The sequence below is a fragment of the Leptopilina heterotoma genome, unplaced genomic scaffold (genome assembly GCF_015476425.1).
Source record: "Leptopilina heterotoma isolate Lh14 unplaced genomic scaffold, ASM1547642v1 Lhet_1, whole genome shotgun sequence".
Taxonomy (NCBI): Eukaryota; Metazoa; Arthropoda; class Insecta; order Hymenoptera; family Figitidae; genus Leptopilina; species Leptopilina heterotoma.
The window spans coordinates 1188552-1207592 of NW_025110812.1; the positions used below are offsets into that span (position 1 = coordinate 1188552).

Genomic DNA, 19041 nt, shown 5'->3' on the forward strand with positions numbered 1-19041 from the left:
TGAAATCTTAATTCAAGTGGAAAAAGCAACGTTTTTGCACAAGGAAACGAAGCTCTCGATAAATCTCAAAACTCAGTTTCTCTCTCTCTCTTTCTCTCTCTGGTTCTCTTCTCGGTGCTATCTTGAGTTCACCAATCACGATGATTCCTGAGAGTATTTTGCGGCAGTCTGAAAGTACGTTTCGAAGGCCAACGGAGCACTCTGTAACTCCCGAGTAAAGATCTCATACATATTAATGTGGAATCGATCGATTCTCTCATCCCTCTCTTGTACAATTTCCCTCCTACTTCTTGCTCTGTTTAGGAACATCGACGTTTCGGTGCATAAGCTCTTCACCGTCCACAGTGGTTATTATGCCATTAACGTAATGAAGTTAGGTGCAGAAATGGTGAGAGGGCGCTAAGCGAGAGCCCCCGAGAGGACGTACCCGAACATGGAAAAGAGATAGTCGAGAGTCAAGGGTGAGAGGTAGAGAGAGTGAGCGAGAGAGAGAGAGAGAGAGAGAGATAGAGGAAGAAAGAGAGTGAGGGAGAATGAGGAAGGAGGTAAAAGGTTAGCTAAACCTACCGTGGCGAATACAGGCGACGTGTACTCGCAACGTTTAATTAATGCTGTTGGATAGCTGCTCGGCTTCCCTTCTTTCCCATCCACCTTCAATTTAAACCCTCAGGAAAATTTATCCAAAACGAGACATGAATTGCAACTCAATTTCTTCTTCCACCAAGTGCTTATGGCTTTGAAATTTGTTTACTGCTTTTTTGTTATCTAACTGTTAGTATTATGAAGTAATAAATTTGTTTTTCTCAATTACGCTTCCTAATTGTAATAGTGTGAAAGTGTAGATTCATTGAACAGTAATATTATGTTGTTAAGTACACTGATTTTTATGGAACATATGATGAAAAATAATTCTTAATTTATGTTCATGACTTATAGGAGAAAAGAAATTTTTAATTTACTCAAAGGGAACATGATGTATGGAGGATGACATTAACTTTGACTAAAGAAATTTATTGTTCATTAACTATTTTCTTAGTAAAACAATTTGAATTTTTAAAACCTGACTTTAGATTCGTAATCAGCGACTCCAAAAATTTCTTGATACCAATTTTTATACCAAAATTCGTTAATTTTTAAAAATGTTGTCCGCCTCATTGGATCCGCCATTTTGAATTTTGAAAATCTGACTTTAGATTCGTAATCAGCGACCCCATAAACACCTAGATACCAAATTTCATAAACATCCATCAAAATTTAAATTTTCGGTCTGCCATTTTGGAACCGACATTTTGAATTATTAAAATCCGACATCAGATACGTAATCAGCGACTCTAAAGACCCTTAGATACCAAGATTCGTAATAATACAACTAGTTTCTTAAAATTCGTCCGCCATATTGGATCCGCCATTATGAATTTTAAAAATCTGACGTCAGATTCGTAATCGATGACCCTAGAAACCCCTAGATACCAAGTTTCATGAACATCCATCAAAATTTAAATTTTCTTTCCGCCATATTGGATCCGCCATTTGAATTTTTAAAATCTGACTTAAGAATCGTATTTCGCGACTCTAAAGACCCTTAGATACCAAGATTCGTAAAAATCCAACTAGTTTCTTAAAATTCGTCCGCCATATTGGATCCGCCATTTTAAATTTTAAAAATCTCACGTTAGATTCGTAATCGGTGACCCTAAAAACCTCTAAATACCGAGTTTCACAACAGCTTATATAGCTTCTTAAAATTTGTCCGCCATATTTGATCCGCCATTTTGAATTTTTAAATTCTGACTTTAGATTTGTAATCAGTGACCCTAAAAACTCCTAGATACCAAGTTTTATAAGAACCCAACTAGTTTATTAAAATTTGTCCGCCATACTGGATCCGCCATTTTAAATTTAGAAAATCTCACGTCAGATTCGTAATCCATGATCCTAAATACCACTAAATACTAAGTTTCACAACAGCTTATCTAGTTTCTTAAAGTTTTTCGTCCATATTTAATCCGCCATTTTGAATTTTAAAATTCTGACTTCAGATTTGTAATCAGTGACCCTAAAAACCCCAAGATACCGAGTGTCATAAAAACTCATCTACTTTCTTAAAATTAATAAAAAAACAACTACTTTCTTAAAATTTGTGGGCTATATTGGATTCGACATTTTGAATTTTGAAAATCTGACATAAAATTTGTAATCAGCAACCTTAAAAAACCACAAGATACCAAGTTTCATAAAAGGCTTACTAGTTTCATAAAAATTTATCCTCCACTTTGATGCCTGCTTGACAGATGCTTTAACAGAGAACTGCAAAAATCGATGATTGTGTGGTGGACACAATAACTCAGTTAAGATTTGAGGTCAAACACAAAATCAAAATAGGCTTAGTTTCTGTATACCAACATCTAACGAAAATACGTAGTCGTTTTTAAAAATACAAATTTTTCACAAAATTGTATGGATTTGAATAAAAAGATTCGTAATCATATGCGATCATATCGGAATTTTTAGTAACACTCTTCAAATTAACATTCTGTAAGATTAGGTTATTCAACTCAACCTTATTTTTGATTTACCATAAATTCAATAAGTGGGAACTGTTCCCCCCACTCTATTTTTTGAACAGGTCACTGACCTGACGTGCAAGAGTCAGTTTGGGACTACGCTTCAACTGCTGCGGATGTTCTTATTTTTTATTAAGTATGGTATTAAGTGTTCTTTTCTCGCCATCATTTAATTGTTTGTATTTCCATATTTAATTGTTATATTTCTTTTGTATTGCTGCACTGTTGGGAGTTTCTGCCCTTCATTGTTGGTTATGCTTTTATTTATTTATCATTTTATGTTCCACACTGTCGCTGTCGTGAGATTCTGCCCTTCAGTGTTATATTATAATCTGTAACTAATTTAGTTAAACGTGTTTAATCATTCTTGAACATTTATTTAGCAATTATTTCCGTTGTGCCACGCTGTCGTGGGACTCTACCCTTCAGTGTAGAATGAGAATAATTAATTTTAATCTATTCCCTTTAATTCATTAAATGAATGATCATCAATTTTTAATTTTTGTTGTATACACAGAGAAAAACTGAACTCAAAATGAGTCGAAAAAGTGACTCATTATGAGCTGCAACAAAAATGAACCTCGCAGATGGCGCCGCGTTCTATGTCATTTAACATGGACTCATTTTGAGTTGCAACAAAAATGAGTCCAAGTTTTTTCTGTGTAGTGCGTAGGTTTTAAGTTCGTAAATCTTAAATCTTTATAGCAAAATACATGAGAAATTTTTTTGACAATTCAACTGAATTGTCATAGTTATTATCGTATCAAGGGCGCAAAATAGGTGATTGCGGCGATGGCGAGATGAAGGGACCGAGGGGACATTTTCGCGCCCGAGGCGAAGCCGAGGGTGCGAAAGTGTCCCCGAGGTCCCGAAGTCTCGCCGAAGTCGTAATCACCTTTGCGCCCATGTTGCGAACATAATTTTTTGTCCTAACTGCATGAAAAGTATGGCATTGAGAGCACGAGCGAAGCGGGCGCAAAAGTACTTTTGCGCCCGCTTGTGTGACGTCAGCGGGCGTAAAAGAACTTTTGCGCCCGCTTTCCCGACCCCGGGCGAGAATCAGTTACTTTGCGCCCACTTTAAGTGCCCGAAATGACATACTTTTCGTGCAGGTAGGACAAAAAAAAAATTTCTGTATTGTACCTGAATCCGGTACTAAAGTCAGAATTGTCAATCTTATAAAACCATGAACTTAAATAGAAGACAATTTATCTTTTTTCAGATTATTCTCAAATAATTATTAAAAACATTTATTCTTGAAAAATTGAGGAATCTTGGCAAAAGAATCGAATTCAACTTGAACCTTGAAAAATGTCAAAAGCAATAAACTTGCAGGCAAACTTGAACACAGAGGGCGTCATTTTTAGGAATTAATGACGACGACGTCGACGTTTTGTGCCAGAAAAGAGATTTTATTATCAGACCCGATTACGAGGAGGCGTTTCCGGCTCGATAGTACCACTATTGAGATGGTTCTTCTTGTTGTTGTTGTTGTTGCTTTCGGGTTTCTCTCTTACTACGAGAGAAGATTCGAATCCATAGAAGGGTCTCAGTGCAAAAGGGGGGTTATTGAAAGTACTCTTGAGTTTACCGTGCTGGAAATGGGCTGGTATATGCTCGCACAGTATAATGGGAAAGGCAACAGATGTGTACGTTGTAGTAGTAGTTTCGCGATGAAACTATCGTCGTCGTGTCCTAACAGTGGAATGAGATGAGGACTTTAGAATTGGTTTTGAGGGGGGTGAGAATGGGAGGAGGAAACTAGGATACTTGCTAGCGACCAATGACATAAACTTACCATATAGTGTAAACGACTATAACACAAGATCGTACCATGCTGGACCAAATGTTTGTTACTCTCTCCGGTAACGACTTGTCGTAATTCTTATTTCCATACTGCTATCCTCATATAAAATTGTCTATTGTTTCCGGAAACTATTTCGACTTTTCCGTTTCTCGTATTGTAAAAATTATTGCAAATGTCTCGAGACTTTTTGCATTCGAAGGATTTTTGTTCGAGAAAACTTCGAATTGAAATCTGACTTTTATCCTCGACGTATTATCAATTTCCGTTTGATCCTGAGTTGATAATGAGAAAATTGAAGTCGTTCGATTTAATCCTCTGCTGTTGCTAACAACCATTAGGGTCGAATTGGATTTTGGATACCTGATGTAAAGGTCTGTGGAGATCTCTATAAAATCTTATGTTTTAGATAAGAATTGCGATCTCTATTCCTCTCGTTGTTTTTAAAGTCAAGATCTGGACCACTGTTAATAATTTATCTTGAGTTGAGTATATTTGAGGCGACAGGAGCATTTGAGGAAAGAAATTCATTAATAAATTTTAGTGTTAGACACCACCATTAAAATTGTCATGATTGGGAGTCTATGACAGATGCACCGAAAGACAATGTCCTTCTGGTAGTAAATTACAAAAAGAAAATCGTTTAGATACAGATTAGTCCGGGTCAGGTGATTTTCCCAAAGGATCATTAAAAACCATCTTAATTTTCTCTAATTCTAAAAAAGCTCTATTCTAATCCTTCTAAAGTAGGATTCCCTCTTTTAAAACTTAAGGAGCATTTGAGGAAAGAAATCAATGAATAATATTAAGTGTGTGACCATTATAAATATAATTCAATCTAGAATTGCGAAGATGAATGTAAACTCCAGATTCGGTGAGTTCCTCAAAGGATCATTAAAAACCTTCTGTTAGAAACCTCTTCAAGACGAGTACCAACCAAAAGGATTTAGAATTGACAAAACCCCCCAGACAAATTTCTTCTCTTTCAAGTTCGAACCGAACGGTCATTTCCTGACTCAATTTACATGAAACGATACCATATTTTATTAGCCAAAAAGTGAAATCTTATTAGGATCGACTCCCTGCATTTGATGAAAGTCAAATTCACTGAACTGAGATCATCAGCCTTAAGACTTTCTCTATTTTCCATTAGATTTCATCCTCTCGTATAAACGAACCACTAGTCTCGTGTATAGGTCGATTTCAAACGACTTTTTGAAATTAAACCAATGGAAAATCCACAAATTTAACGTTCTCCCTTTCTCTTTCACAAGGATTATAGGACCCTTGACTGATGAGATCGTATGATTTGCTAATTGCCCGCGTCTCCTTGCATCTATCCGTTCATGTTCGCGACATCATCAAACACCATTTTATATATATTTTTGACCGTTTTATATCCATGATGCTTGCATATGGGAAAGAAAAAAGGATTTAAAAAAAATTTTTTGCTGAATATCAGTTGAAAAGGGATTTATAGCAGTTCCTTTGAGCGATTTTCTTCTAGGTCAGCAATTTTTACTTTTATGAATTTGTCATCGTTCTATTTCAAGATTACTGCGTATGTACATAAATTCAAATGCAAAAATTGGTTGCACTTAAAAAAAATTCCATGAATTTATAAAATTGAATTCTTGAAGAATTTCCAGTAGCTGAGTGAATTTAATTACAGTATTGAATAATATTATCCAATCAACAGATTTAAAAAATTCGTTAAGGTTCTCTCGGATTTTTTTTTTTTTGGTATTAATAGCTGATCAGATGCGCGTTCATAATTGGTCGTATTCAGTGAAACTGAAGTTCGACCGCGGATGTGTTGGGCCGCATCTCATTGCGGTACAATTGCAAATGGCGAAGGCAACGAAATCGATAACTACCTCTCTCTCTCTCTCTCTCTCTTTGCTCCATTTCACAATCTTTGGTAAAGAATTTATTTGCAAATTTTTTTTTTACTTCATTAAATTTAATGAGCGAGGTTTAGAGGAAAAAAAAGTGGTACAAAATAATTTTTTTCAACTTCAGCTAATTAAAAAATGTGGAAAATTTTTCTAACAAATCGATAAAGTATTAAAAAGAAAATTGAGACGTTATTAAATTTTCACATTAAGCAAATGTTACTTTAAGGAAACGTTACTTTGATCCATATCGTCAAACGTGATTTGATTAAGGTAACTTGCAATTTGGAGTCTCGCATGAAAACGACAGGAAACTTGGAGAAAAGGGATTTTCCAAGTTCTAAGAAACGATGATCAGTGGAGTTGATAAAATGAATAAAGAACCTTTTGCGTCGTCTTTCATCACTTTTCATCAAAGCTGATTAGTTTTAGCACTTCACTTGATTTATGTTGGAGTTTCTAATTGTGAATCTCTAACATATTGATATTGGAAAATTTTAATTAAAAGAATTTGATTTCGAATTCAATTAACGGAAATTTTTTTTATATTTTTAGAAGACTTGCACCGCTGTCGATAATGCATTTTAAGGAAAGAAATTCATTAATAAATTTTAGTGTGAGTCACCACCTTTTAAAATTGTCATTTGGGAGGTGCACCAAAACCGTCGTGTATTTATCTAAACTGAAGTACATTTTGATATTTCTAGTCAAAAAAATGTTCAGATAAATTCAAAAATATCTTAAATTTCCAAAAATCCACGGAGGTTTAAGTTCCTTTTTCTTTATTAGAAAAATTTTTAAGAAAAGAGCTTTAGGAACAGGGTTTATAGGTAGGGTAAGTGGGGTCCTTCTTGAAGTAGGATTTAAAGAAAATTTTCATTGATGATAAAAAATTCCGCATTGTAGAGTTATAAGGAGACTAGAATTTAGGATAATGTGAATATCTGAAAGCACTTACCTGATGATTCCATACCTTTGGCTTTGGACTTCCACTACCGGATGAGGATATCGTTCCAGGTGAATTACTCGATTTAACGGATGATTTATTGATCTTCTGATTCGTTCCATTTCCATTTGATGAAGTTGAATTGTGTTGTTGTGTTGGCGAATGCTGTTGCTGTTGCGCCTGTTGTTGCTGCTGTTGGGTTTGCTGCATAATTTGTTGAATAAGTTCAAGTTGTTGTTTTGTGAGACCATCGTTATTGGCACCAGGAGCTGTTGCACTCTGCAATCATAAAAAGAAAAAAACAATCGTTAAAATTTCTCATCTTTGCTGAAATTTTAACAACATTTTTTTTTAATTTTTCGAATGATTTATAAAATTCATTCAACTGAGAAAAAAATACGAATATTCGAACAACATCGAAACGTTTTGGAAATAATGGGATCGTAAAACGTTGAGATAATTAGTTTTACCCAATATAATGATTATCTCCGGAAAGTTCGATGCGTTACAAACGCGGATTGAACTGTAGATTAAAATTAGATTTGTTAATTACAATTCGGAAATGCACATCTACATAAGTTTTTGGAATAATGCCAAATCCAAATCATGGTTTATTAAATTTGTAAATTTCCCCAACATTAACTCCTAGTGGGGAAAATTAAATATAATTTCAAAAATAGAAAATTTCCAGTAGGATATTTAAATAACTTTTTTGCCTACAGTTTAAAAAAATATAGGTTTATAATGCAGAGAGTCAGAGACTGCACTTTTTTTTACCTTGACGCAAAAAAAAAACTCTGATCTATTTTCGATCAAAGCATTTTCCCTTCTCATTTCTAAAGTTTGACTTTAACTTCAACGAATTTCGAACAAATCGCTTCTTCAATCGATCCTCAACTCGAATCTGTTTGATTTCGCCGTTCCATTCGCTTTATTCCCGAATCCGTTTCTATACATAGAGAGAGAAGAGACTTTCTTGTATTTGCGAAAGCAAGAGGATTCCAAAAGGGAAAACGTATGTTTTATTTATATACGATTCCTTACGAATTGCCGGCAGACACACACACACAGACACATAAAGAAAAGAATTATTCTTCTCTAAAGAAAACACATTTACGAATCATTATTAAAAGCAAGAAAGAATGGAAAGTTTTTAAGGGTTGGAAGCAGGATTTTTCTTTTTTTGTAAAGAATTCAATGAAAGGACGATTTTTTTATATTGATGTTGCAGCGTTAGATGGGAGGAGTTTGAAAGCCACGCTTATTAACTTTATATTGGTGAACGTCTAAAAAGGGGCGTGGATAAATTAATATCATTTGGGGAAAGAAATTTATTATTTTCGGTACTTAATTGACATTTTCAGGGCGTGGCTAAATTTAAATGCCAACCTCTTTAAAATTGGTTACCTAATTAATAATTTTGGAGGCGTGGTCAAATAGAAACGCCTTTCACTTTGCATTCGGTTACTTAATTGACATTTTAAGGGCGTGGCTAAGTTTAAATACTACCTACATTTGATTTGCTTGCCAAATTCATAATTTAGAATACGTTCTTTAATAAAAACACCATCTACTTTAGGTTCGGATACCTAATTAATAATTTTGGGGGCGTGGCTAAACCTAGACACTGCCAAATTTAAATTCGGTTACCTGATTAATAATTTTGAGGGCGGGGCTAAACTTAGACACTACCCATTTTAAATTCGATTATCCAATTAATAATTTGGGGGCGTGGCTAAATTTAGACACTACCCTTCTTAAATTCGATTAACCAATTAATAATGTTGGGGGCGTGGCGTAACTTAGACACACCCCTTTTGTGATAGGGGAGTGCCTTTTAAAGGCGTGGTTAAATTTGGACACGCCCCTTTTGTAATGGTCACTCTTTTTAGAGGCGTTTATAGACACTTTCCGTTTTAAAACAATTATCAAAGCATCTTAACTTACTGTAAAATTGACAACTGTAAAATTTAACAATATTGAGGCAATGTTGTCACTATTTTACTTTCGACTTTAAACTGTTGTTTATTAATAGTCACACGTGGGCGTGGTCAATATAATCCCGCACACACTGTGTTTCTATTATTTGTCAATGAATTTGTTACAAGGTACAACGATTAATTTTACCGAAGAGGCGTGTGGTCAAAGCTGACACCTATTAATCTAAAATGGGCGTATACTTTACTTATACAAAATGCGAGCGTATTTAATTTCTTTCCACTACCCTCTGTTTTTTTAAACAATTAATTTTCTTGCAGATTACCATAAAAGAAATTAGTATTATTTTTCATTTCTATTATTTCCTCACTTTTCTCATGTTTTATAAACTTTTTTGCCACCTTGGAATTTTTTTTTTTTGTGTGAAAAAAGAGAAAGTTTTGAAGGGTTCTTATACTTTTAATTCGCTTATATTTGCGCACGTTAGACGGAAACTGGCTTTAGCTTATTACTATAGGAAAGCAGGTGGTAAGATATCTTTCTCTCTTTTTCTCTCATTTTCTTAGGGTACGTCAATTTTCATTTAAAAGTTAACTTACCCCCTCTCCTCTTTCCCCCACCACTTTCTTTTTCACTGTTAGATATCTGTAACAGCGTTGCTTTTCATCTTATTCAACATTATGCGGAAAAGTCCCTTACCTCTTGTGGAAAGTTACACTACGAGTAAATTTATCCGGTGTAACTTTTCTTCCATTAAAAATATTTTTGTCAAACAAAACAAAAAAAAAGAAAAATTGTTACTTGATATTTTTTTATCTCTTGTTTTTACATTCTTATTTTTGTTATATTAAATGTATGTGATAATTTTAATTCTAGTATAAAGAGTAAATAATTTTTTTTATGAAATTCTAAAATAATTGTTATTAATAATAATAATAATAATAATAATAATAATAATAATAATAATAATAATAATAATAAAAGAATTAGCTATGGTGTTTTATGACTTGAAATAATTCATTAAAATTTACTGCTTACGTTTTAGTTCCATTGATTATACACCTTGAACGTAAATTATCAGATGAACTTATATTACCAACACATTTGCAAAGTATAATTATAGCTAAAATAGTTATACATTTGCATTTACACGTCAGCGAAAATTCCAATTTCCGCCGCGGTTGCCATTCATTTCCATTTATTGGCATTCACTTGTTAATGAAAACGAATGGCGACGAACTTTTATTAACGATTTAATTACTTTTTTTCTCAAAAGATTTCTCTGTACTATTCTCGCTCTTGAAATGAAAAAGTTGAAATTTTTTTTTATTCGCAACAAAAAAAAAAATACCTAGAAGCGCGGAGAAATTTTAGATTTGCTATTTCGTAGTTTTGTTTGGAAAAAAAGTAATTTTTTTTTGCAAATAAACTTTAAAGGATGTTTTCTCCGTCTCTAATTACAAATATAGCGATGAAATTTTAAATATATAAAATAGTGTAAAAATCTGATGAGTTTTTAAAAATCCAATATGGCGTATTTAAGATGGCGGATGTTTCATTAAAAAATAGTTTTACTTTCTTTCTAAATTAACTTTTGATACTTTTTTATTATTTTTTTTTTAATCTTAAATTTTTTTTATTGTAAACATTTTTTTAATCTAAAAATTTCTTTAATATTTCTTTAAATAAAATGTTGTTTAAAGAAAATTTTTTTTTGGATTCGAATTAATAAAATTGAAAAAAGAAGAAAAATCTAAATTGTTCGCCACAATTTGAACGCGTACAAGAGTCAGAAATTCGATAACTAGCTGGAGTAGTGTGACCTAATCGAGTAGTTACACTAGAAAGTTTACGAACGACGGTCGATTATTATAGAAGCGATATTGCAATTAAACTGTGTTGGTTTCAAGTTTAATCGGAGCTTTCTCGTTTACGAACTTTCTACTCGATAAGAGCTTTCGATTTTATTTTTCAAGTATTTGAACCCTAATTTATTTTTCCTTTTTATTTTTTTTTTGTTTCAAATTTTATAGAGTTGGTCCAATTTCATTTTTCCGCATTGGGAGAAAAAAGAATATTTTTCAATAAAGTTTGAAATTTTGTTAAGAATTCGAGAAAAATGGTGACCGAATGTTTCTCTCTCTCTCTCTCTCTCTCTCTCTCTCTCTCTCTCTGCTACTGGCACTTGACTGAGTATTTCTCGTAACGAATTTCCATTAATGCCATCAATCGGAATTGCCACCTCTGCTTTATTAAACGGTACAATACACACACTCACTTGCAGTTTTGTAGCTGACGGTGACATTTTTAGTGAGTTCAGAAAAAAAAGTTTAATTAAATAATTAAAAACTGAAGGGATTTTTTTTCAATTTTATTAACAAAATTATCATTTCTAAATACTTTTTTTTCATTATTGAGAGAAAAAAACTTTGCCTTAGGGCTCGAGTCAGTAAAAGTATTTAAAAATTCGGCCCCTGCATAGTTCGCCATAGTTCGCCCATAACAAAAATAATAAAAATAATGAGAATAAAAAAAAGAAAAATATGAAAAGAATAGCGTTTTATTCTTTCCATACTTTGCCTATGGTTTTAAAAATTCTTGAGTGAAAAATTCTTTTTTTCATTGATCATGAAATTTTTGAAAATGAAAGAGTTACGCGTGAGGGAGGTCATTAATCAAATAACCATCTCTTTGGTCCTACATCCTAGTCGGACAAATCAAACTCGGTTGATCGAAACCTGTTCTAGTTACAAATCAAAGTCAGAGCTTCATTAGAGGGTGGATGTAGACAAAAGCGACGCGAAAGAGACAGGAATATACATAGAGAGACTAGAGAGGCGGATGAAATCTCTGGTGGTATTAGGTTAAACTAGGTACAACTATCAGTAAAACTAGTACTGGCCTGTACTATCAATGAAGAGACAAGGTCGATCAGTAACATGAAATTAGGAGAGATCTCCCAACGTACATTGCTGTGTCTCACTCACACTCAAATATTAATTTATAGTCTCCATTCAATGCACTACATGGCTAATTTCAAATCAAAATATGATGTTCCCAATAATGTGAAATCAATATTTGATGATGTTTATTTGAAAATAAATAAAATTTATTTTTCTCTATCTCATTTCTTTCTCTACCTAAACTTATGCTTTATTGTGTATCAGCCTTTAACTTTCAAGTGCATCACTTGTTAACAACCCAACCTTGCTAGATATCAATATTTTTGTTAACTACCCCCACCTTGTTGGCCTTTACACTATCAGGGTTGGGCAGTTGAATCGAAGTTCGTTGCGCGCCATCTGTTGATAGCGTCACTGAACTATTTTGTTAACAATCCAACCTCGTTGGACTTTACACTATCAGGGTTGGGCAGTTGAATCGAACTTCGTCGCGCGCCATCTGTCGATAGCGTCATTGAACTACCCAACCTTGTTGGCCTTTCAACTATCAGAGTTGGGCAGTTAAATCAAAGTTCGTTGCGCGCCATCTGTCGATAGCGTCACTGAACTATTTTGTTAACTACCCAACCCTGTTGGCCTTTACTCTATCAGGGTTGGGCAGTTGAATAGAAGTTCGTTGCACCATCTGTCGATAGCGTCACTGAACTATTTTGCGCTAAACTATTTCAACTATAATTACTATACATCATTATTATTTTTACTATACAATCAAGAGGGAAAATGTTATCAAAAGCAGCAACCGATAATAATTTAAATCCAATGCCAAAAGAAAATATAAACCTAAAGTCATCCTCTTTCAGGATAAACATATACATACATATTTCAGAAAAAGTAAACTCCTGCATAAAATGAAAGCAAAGCAGTAAATCGACTCATTTTTTTTTTGTCGGACAAAAAATGATGGGGAAGGCAAAACGAGAATACGTTACTACGGATTTGAAATCGAAGATTTTCCTCGGTGAGTTTTATGGGCCATCGCTCGTATCCCAACATTCACGTGAGAGGTGAGAAGGGGTCGCTAAAGCGAGGGTGACAACCAGAAATATAATATGTTACTCAGTTGCCATCGAAACAGCGTGTCTAGCCATCTACTGGGTGATATTATATAATTTATAGGGTAGTATCCACCGTTTCAGTTATGGAGCGCACCCTTTCGACCCTCTTCTGTCCCCTATCGCCCCCCACAACCCACCACATATACAATATATTTCTCGACTATGTTTTCATGTTACCTGGACCAGGAATATTTCCCCGATATATAGAGAGTGATTTCAGGTTTTACGCGAGTACATGCGCAATCGAATGATGCTGAATACGTTTTACGCGTGTCCACGTTATCCTACAAAAGGAGGAGAGAGAGAGAGAGCAAAATCATGCACGAAAGCACAATCCAGAGATTCCGATCTCTAATTAGCTGTATATCAAATGAACGCGTTTGCTTTACTGCAGAAACGTGACCTACGACGAGAGAGTAGATTATTTCTCCTGATTTGATTCTCAACTCCTGAGGCGATCTTGTCTTTCGGTTTATTTCAAATTTTATATCTCTATATAGTGGAGAATTTTCCAGAAAATAAGTAATTCACTGTATATTCGAATTGTTGTTTTCTTTTCTGTCTTTATCTTTAATTGAGAAAAGTTTCTAGTTCAGTGATGCTATCGCCAGGAGGCGCTTTAAAAATGAGCACAAATTCTTTTAATTCTACTTTTTGTTTTCTATTTATAAACTAAAAATTATTTATTTGTGGATTTAACAAACAAAACCAACCAATAAGCAGATTTGAAATTTAAAAACAAAATGCAATTGTCAAATTCTCAGTTTACCACCTGGCGAGAGCGTCAGTGAACTACGTCATACCACTACACGACTCGAAACTCGTTCTAGTTTCTAGATCACTGACTCTAACGCCAGGGGGCACAATAAAATAGGTTTAAATTAAAAATAGCAATGAAAAAATTGATACGAATAGGAGGAATTAATGACAGAGGAAAATGACAAATCATAATAAAAGTGAGAATTTGATAATTTTGTTTCTGAGCAAAATTTTTTAATTCTACTTTTGTTTTCTATTTATAAATTTGAAATTATTTGTGTATGGATTTAATAAACATATTTTAAATTTTAAAAACAAAAAGCAGTTGTCAAATTCTGTTTCTATTGACACCTGGCGACAGCGTCTGAGAAATACTTAACACAAGAGTCGAAACTCGTTCTAGTTTCTAGTACACTGACGCTAATACCAGGAGGCGCAAAAAAAGTGTGTTTAAATGGAAATCATCAATGAAAAAATTGATAATAGGAAAAAAACAACGAAGAAAGGAAATGACAAAGAGAATTTGATAATTTTGTTTAAGAATTAAGCAAAAATTTTTAATTCTACTTTTGTTTTCTGTTTGTAACAAATTAGAAATTATTCTTTTGTGGATTTAATAAACATATTTGAAATTAAAAAAACAAAAATCAATTGCCACCTGGCGGTAGCGTCTATGAACTACTTAACACCACAAGAGTGGAAACTCGATCTACTTTTTAGTTCACTGACGCTATCGCCAGATGACACAACCAAAACATAATTCTCCTTTTCTGTATAAAAATACTTATAAATAAACATTAACAAATTTAGTTAGTAATAATTTAAATAAATAATTAAAATAAAATATATTATTTTTCAATAACAAAAAATCAGAATATCCTGACAACATTTCGTTTCAATTAAAATCAATGAAATTTTATAATCCGCTTGTCATATTCTCAACTAACATTTATACACCAAGCAAAAACTTTTCAAAGTGTTTAGATTTGATGAATATATTTCAAAATAATATTATCGAACTCTCGAGTCGTTTTCCAGAAAGCTGATTATTATTTTCCCAACAGAACGTCTGTGTCTGCCCTTTATCCGATTACTCGGGTCAGTCGAGTTTTCGTTGCGATTAATATAAACGCTTCGTGCTGATTTTCCTCGCTTCGTTGAACTTTCCAACGCGTATTCAGTAAATAGTAAAGCGTTAGAGAAAGCTGCTTTAAATATAATATATAACAATCGAAAAATCCCCTTCGACAATTTTTCTTTCTTTTTTTTTGATTTTTAATCACAACCGTTATATTGAAGGCAAATATAGAAAAAAATGATTTTCTTCCTTTTTTTTCTGCGTCAAAGAGAAAAGGGTATATTGTATAATTTTTAAAATAAATGTAAAATTGGAATAAATTAATGAGAATTTTATTAAACCACAGTGTGGCGAATATGTATAATAGAAGTGAAATGATAATTTATGCAGAAAGCGTGCAAATTGAATAAGGTTGTATGATCGATTGAGCATGGGATATTATTCGATGCGTGACGCCCAATTTTGAATTCATATTTCTATAACGTATATATATATATATATATATATATATATATATATATATATATATATATATATATATATATATATATATATATATATATATATATATATATATATATATATATATATATATATACACACATTTGACGAATATATGTTATATAAACTAAATTCTCTGAAAATTGGGATCTATGCCAAATTTAAAAAGGGATCATGGAGAATAATTTCGTGTGATCATTTATCTCTCGCAGTGAATTTTTTATTATCGCGGTATTATATAAAGATCAATGTATAGAATGAATAACCTCTAAATCGCATATCGTAAGTTTTACATGTGAGAGAGAAAAGGATAGAAATAATTTTTGTCCTTTTTCAGAGAAGGACAAAAGAGATATCTATCCTTTTCTTTCTCGTATAAAAAGTTTACGATTATATCATTTAGAGGTTAATTTTACAAATGCATTTTGAAATCATTCAATTTTTCTCTAATCTAAAAAGAAAAGTGAAAAATAAAATAAAAATTACAAATTCTATAAAAAATTGTTTTTTAAATTTAAATTTAAATGTTAAATTAAAAAAAATCGACAGTGTTTTAAATGCACAAAAAAGTAAGTCATAAACTAATAAGATTGCGATAGAAATGCTACGTTAGCAAAAAAAGTCTGCAAAGTGGAAGAAGCATACAAGCAGTTACCTGTATTATTATACAAGTAACTGCTTGTATGCTCTTTAATATTTTAACATTCTAAAATAAAAAAAAATTGTTTTCTTCTAGATTTAGTTGACTAAGAAAAAAATTATCTTTTCTTAAAATAAAGTAAACAAAAATAATTATTTTAAACCATTTTTATATTCCAACCTAAAAATATTTTCAGGAAATAAGAAAAAATATTTACGAAAATTTACAAATTCATAACTAAATTTAAAAACTTTTAATTTTTTTCTACAGAAAGTTTTTAATAGAATTTACCATCGAAAAAAATCGACAATTAAATTTTAAAACGATTGCAAAAGATATAAATTACATACCTATAATTTGAGGTAGAATTCAATTTGATAAAAAAAAATTTTTTTTTAATTACTCGAAATGGGACCCTTTGAAATTAAATTCTCCGTTTAACAACATTTCAAATTAATCAAATCTGTATAAATTACTGAGTTTCCTCCCTCTCACTCTTTCTCTCTCTCTCTCTCACTCTCAAAAGCTTCGGGCAATGAAATATATTATTCGGATGAAAATCATTTTCCACTGTAAATGAAAAATAGAACATTCCTATTTCAAATGACATAAATTCCCTTCGAGAAAATTATGTTAAATTATTAAATTTATTTTTTTTGTACAATTTGTAATTTTTAATTTTTATTCTTACTGAAGTTTATATTTAGGCTACCGCAGAAATTAATTCTTAATAGAGTACGTAAATAGAATTGCAATCATCATAATATAAGAAAAACTATCATAAAATTATTGCATATCAATTATTTTATCAATAATTTTATTAAAATATTTCAAAATTAATTGAATTTTAAAAGAGTTGCGTTTATAGTTTTTATAAATAGATCAACTTCAACAGGTTTCAATTTGAAATTTTAGAAAAGTTCAAATTTTAATGAATTTAAATAGAAATTTTAAAGCACTTATGGATTTTTGAAAAATTTTAATAATTCAAATTCTTCTGTAATTATTAGTTAAATTTTTTAATACATATTTAAGTAATTATTAAAAATAATGGATTTTTAGAAGAATTTTAGTTCAAAACACTAAAAAATTTGAATTTTAGAGAAGTTACAAATAATTGTAGAAATTCAATTATTATTTTCAAAAGTAATAAAATTCTGCGGAGAAATTCAATTATGTTCAAAAATTTCAATAATCTTTATAAATAATAAAATTCTGCGCAAAAATTCAATTATGTTCTAAAATTAAAAAAAAAATAGTCAAAATTTCAAAAATCTTTATAAATAATAAAATTCTTCTCTGAAATTTAATTATTTTGAAAAAATTAAATTAAATTCTTTGCAAAATTTCAATTACTTTCAAAATTATTATTCAATTATTGAAAAAAAAATTTGATAAAATTCTACGCAAACATTTAATTGTTTTCATTAATAATTAAAATTTCATAGAGATTCCATTATTTGAAAATTTTCAATAAATTTCTTCACAATAATTTAATTATTTTCATAAATAATATAATTCATTTCAGAATTTTAATTATTTTTAATACAACTTTAATCAAATTCCTTAAAAAATGTCATTTTTTCCAAATTATTACTAAAGTTCTTTGTTAAAATTAAATTCTTTACAATTTTCTTCTTCTTAAAAATTTAATTATGATAAAAAATTTTTAAAAATTCTAGTCAAAATTTAAATAATCTTATTAAATAATAAAATTTTTATTGAAAATTCATAGAAATTCAATTATTTACAAACTTTTTATAAATTTCTTTGCAATAATTCAGTTGTTTTTTAAAATATTAAAAATTTTAACAGGAATTTAATTATTTTCATAAATGAAAAGAAAATTCTATTTAAGAATTCAATTAATTTTATATAAATAATTAAACTCATCGCGGAATTTAAATGATTTTTAATAAAATTTTAATCGAATTCCTCTCGAAAATTGTAAATTTTTTTCCAATTTATTACTGAAATTCATTGTAAAAATTAAATTATTTACATGTTTCTAACAATTTTTATAAAATTCTTCTTAAAAATTTAATTATGATCAAAAATTTAAAAATATCTTGTCAAAATTTAAATAATCTTAATAAATAATAAAATTTTTCTTCGAAATTCAATTATTTTTAAAAACTTAAAAAAAATTCTACGCAAACATTTAGTTCTTCTTAAAGATTTTCATAAATAATTCTATAAATAAATTTTTATAAATATTAAAACTCATCGCAGAATTTCAATTATTTTTAATACATTTTTAACCTAATTACTCGAAAAATTTAATTATTCTTAAAAATTGTATTAAAATTAGTCGAAAGAGTTCAATTATTTTAAGAAAAATTCAGTTTTTCAATAAATTATTAATTTTTTTATTTAAATAATTGACTTCTCGTTTGGGATTTTTTAATGAAAATTGGTTTGAAAATGAATTCTAGTTAAAATTTTAAATTATAATTGAATATTAAAAGTATTATAAAGTTAATTTTAAGAAATAATTGAATTTTACAAAGGTTTCAAAGTAAAATCTTTGAAAATTTAAATTTCCCATACTTTTAACTATATTAATTGTGTAAAATTAATTTTTTTGATAAAGTTTATTTCAATTTTTTTAATAATTTTTTTGAAGTTTTTATTTTCTAATATATATTTATAAATGAAGAATTTCCGAATGATCAAAAAATTCGAAAAATTGAATTCTAAACATACGGATGTGAAAATTCTCATAGAACTTTTTCGAAAATTATTAAAAATAATTGATTTAAAGAATAATTTTAGTTAAAAATTCTAGAAAATAATAATTAAATTGAAATAGTGAAAATAATTTAAATTTTGCAGTAGTTACAGTAACTATATTTTTATTATTATGAAATAATGATTTTATCACTCGGTCATCTTTAA

At 30.5% G+C, this 19041-nt stretch overlaps 1 protein-coding gene across 6 annotated transcripts in view; it reads right to left on the minus strand.

Moving 5' to 3' along the window:
• LOC122512820 overlaps positions 1-19041 on the minus strand; it is a 415571-nt gene that overhangs the window by 48680 nt on the left and 347850 nt on the right. For all 6 annotated transcript variants that reach the window (XM_043628901.1, XM_043628916.1, XM_043628909.1 and 3 more), the window contains one exon: positions 7222-7488. In XM_043628901.1, the coding sequence (XP_043484836.1) occupies positions 7222-7488 (267 nt within the window). The remainder of the gene's footprint in view (positions 1-7221; positions 7489-19041) is intronic.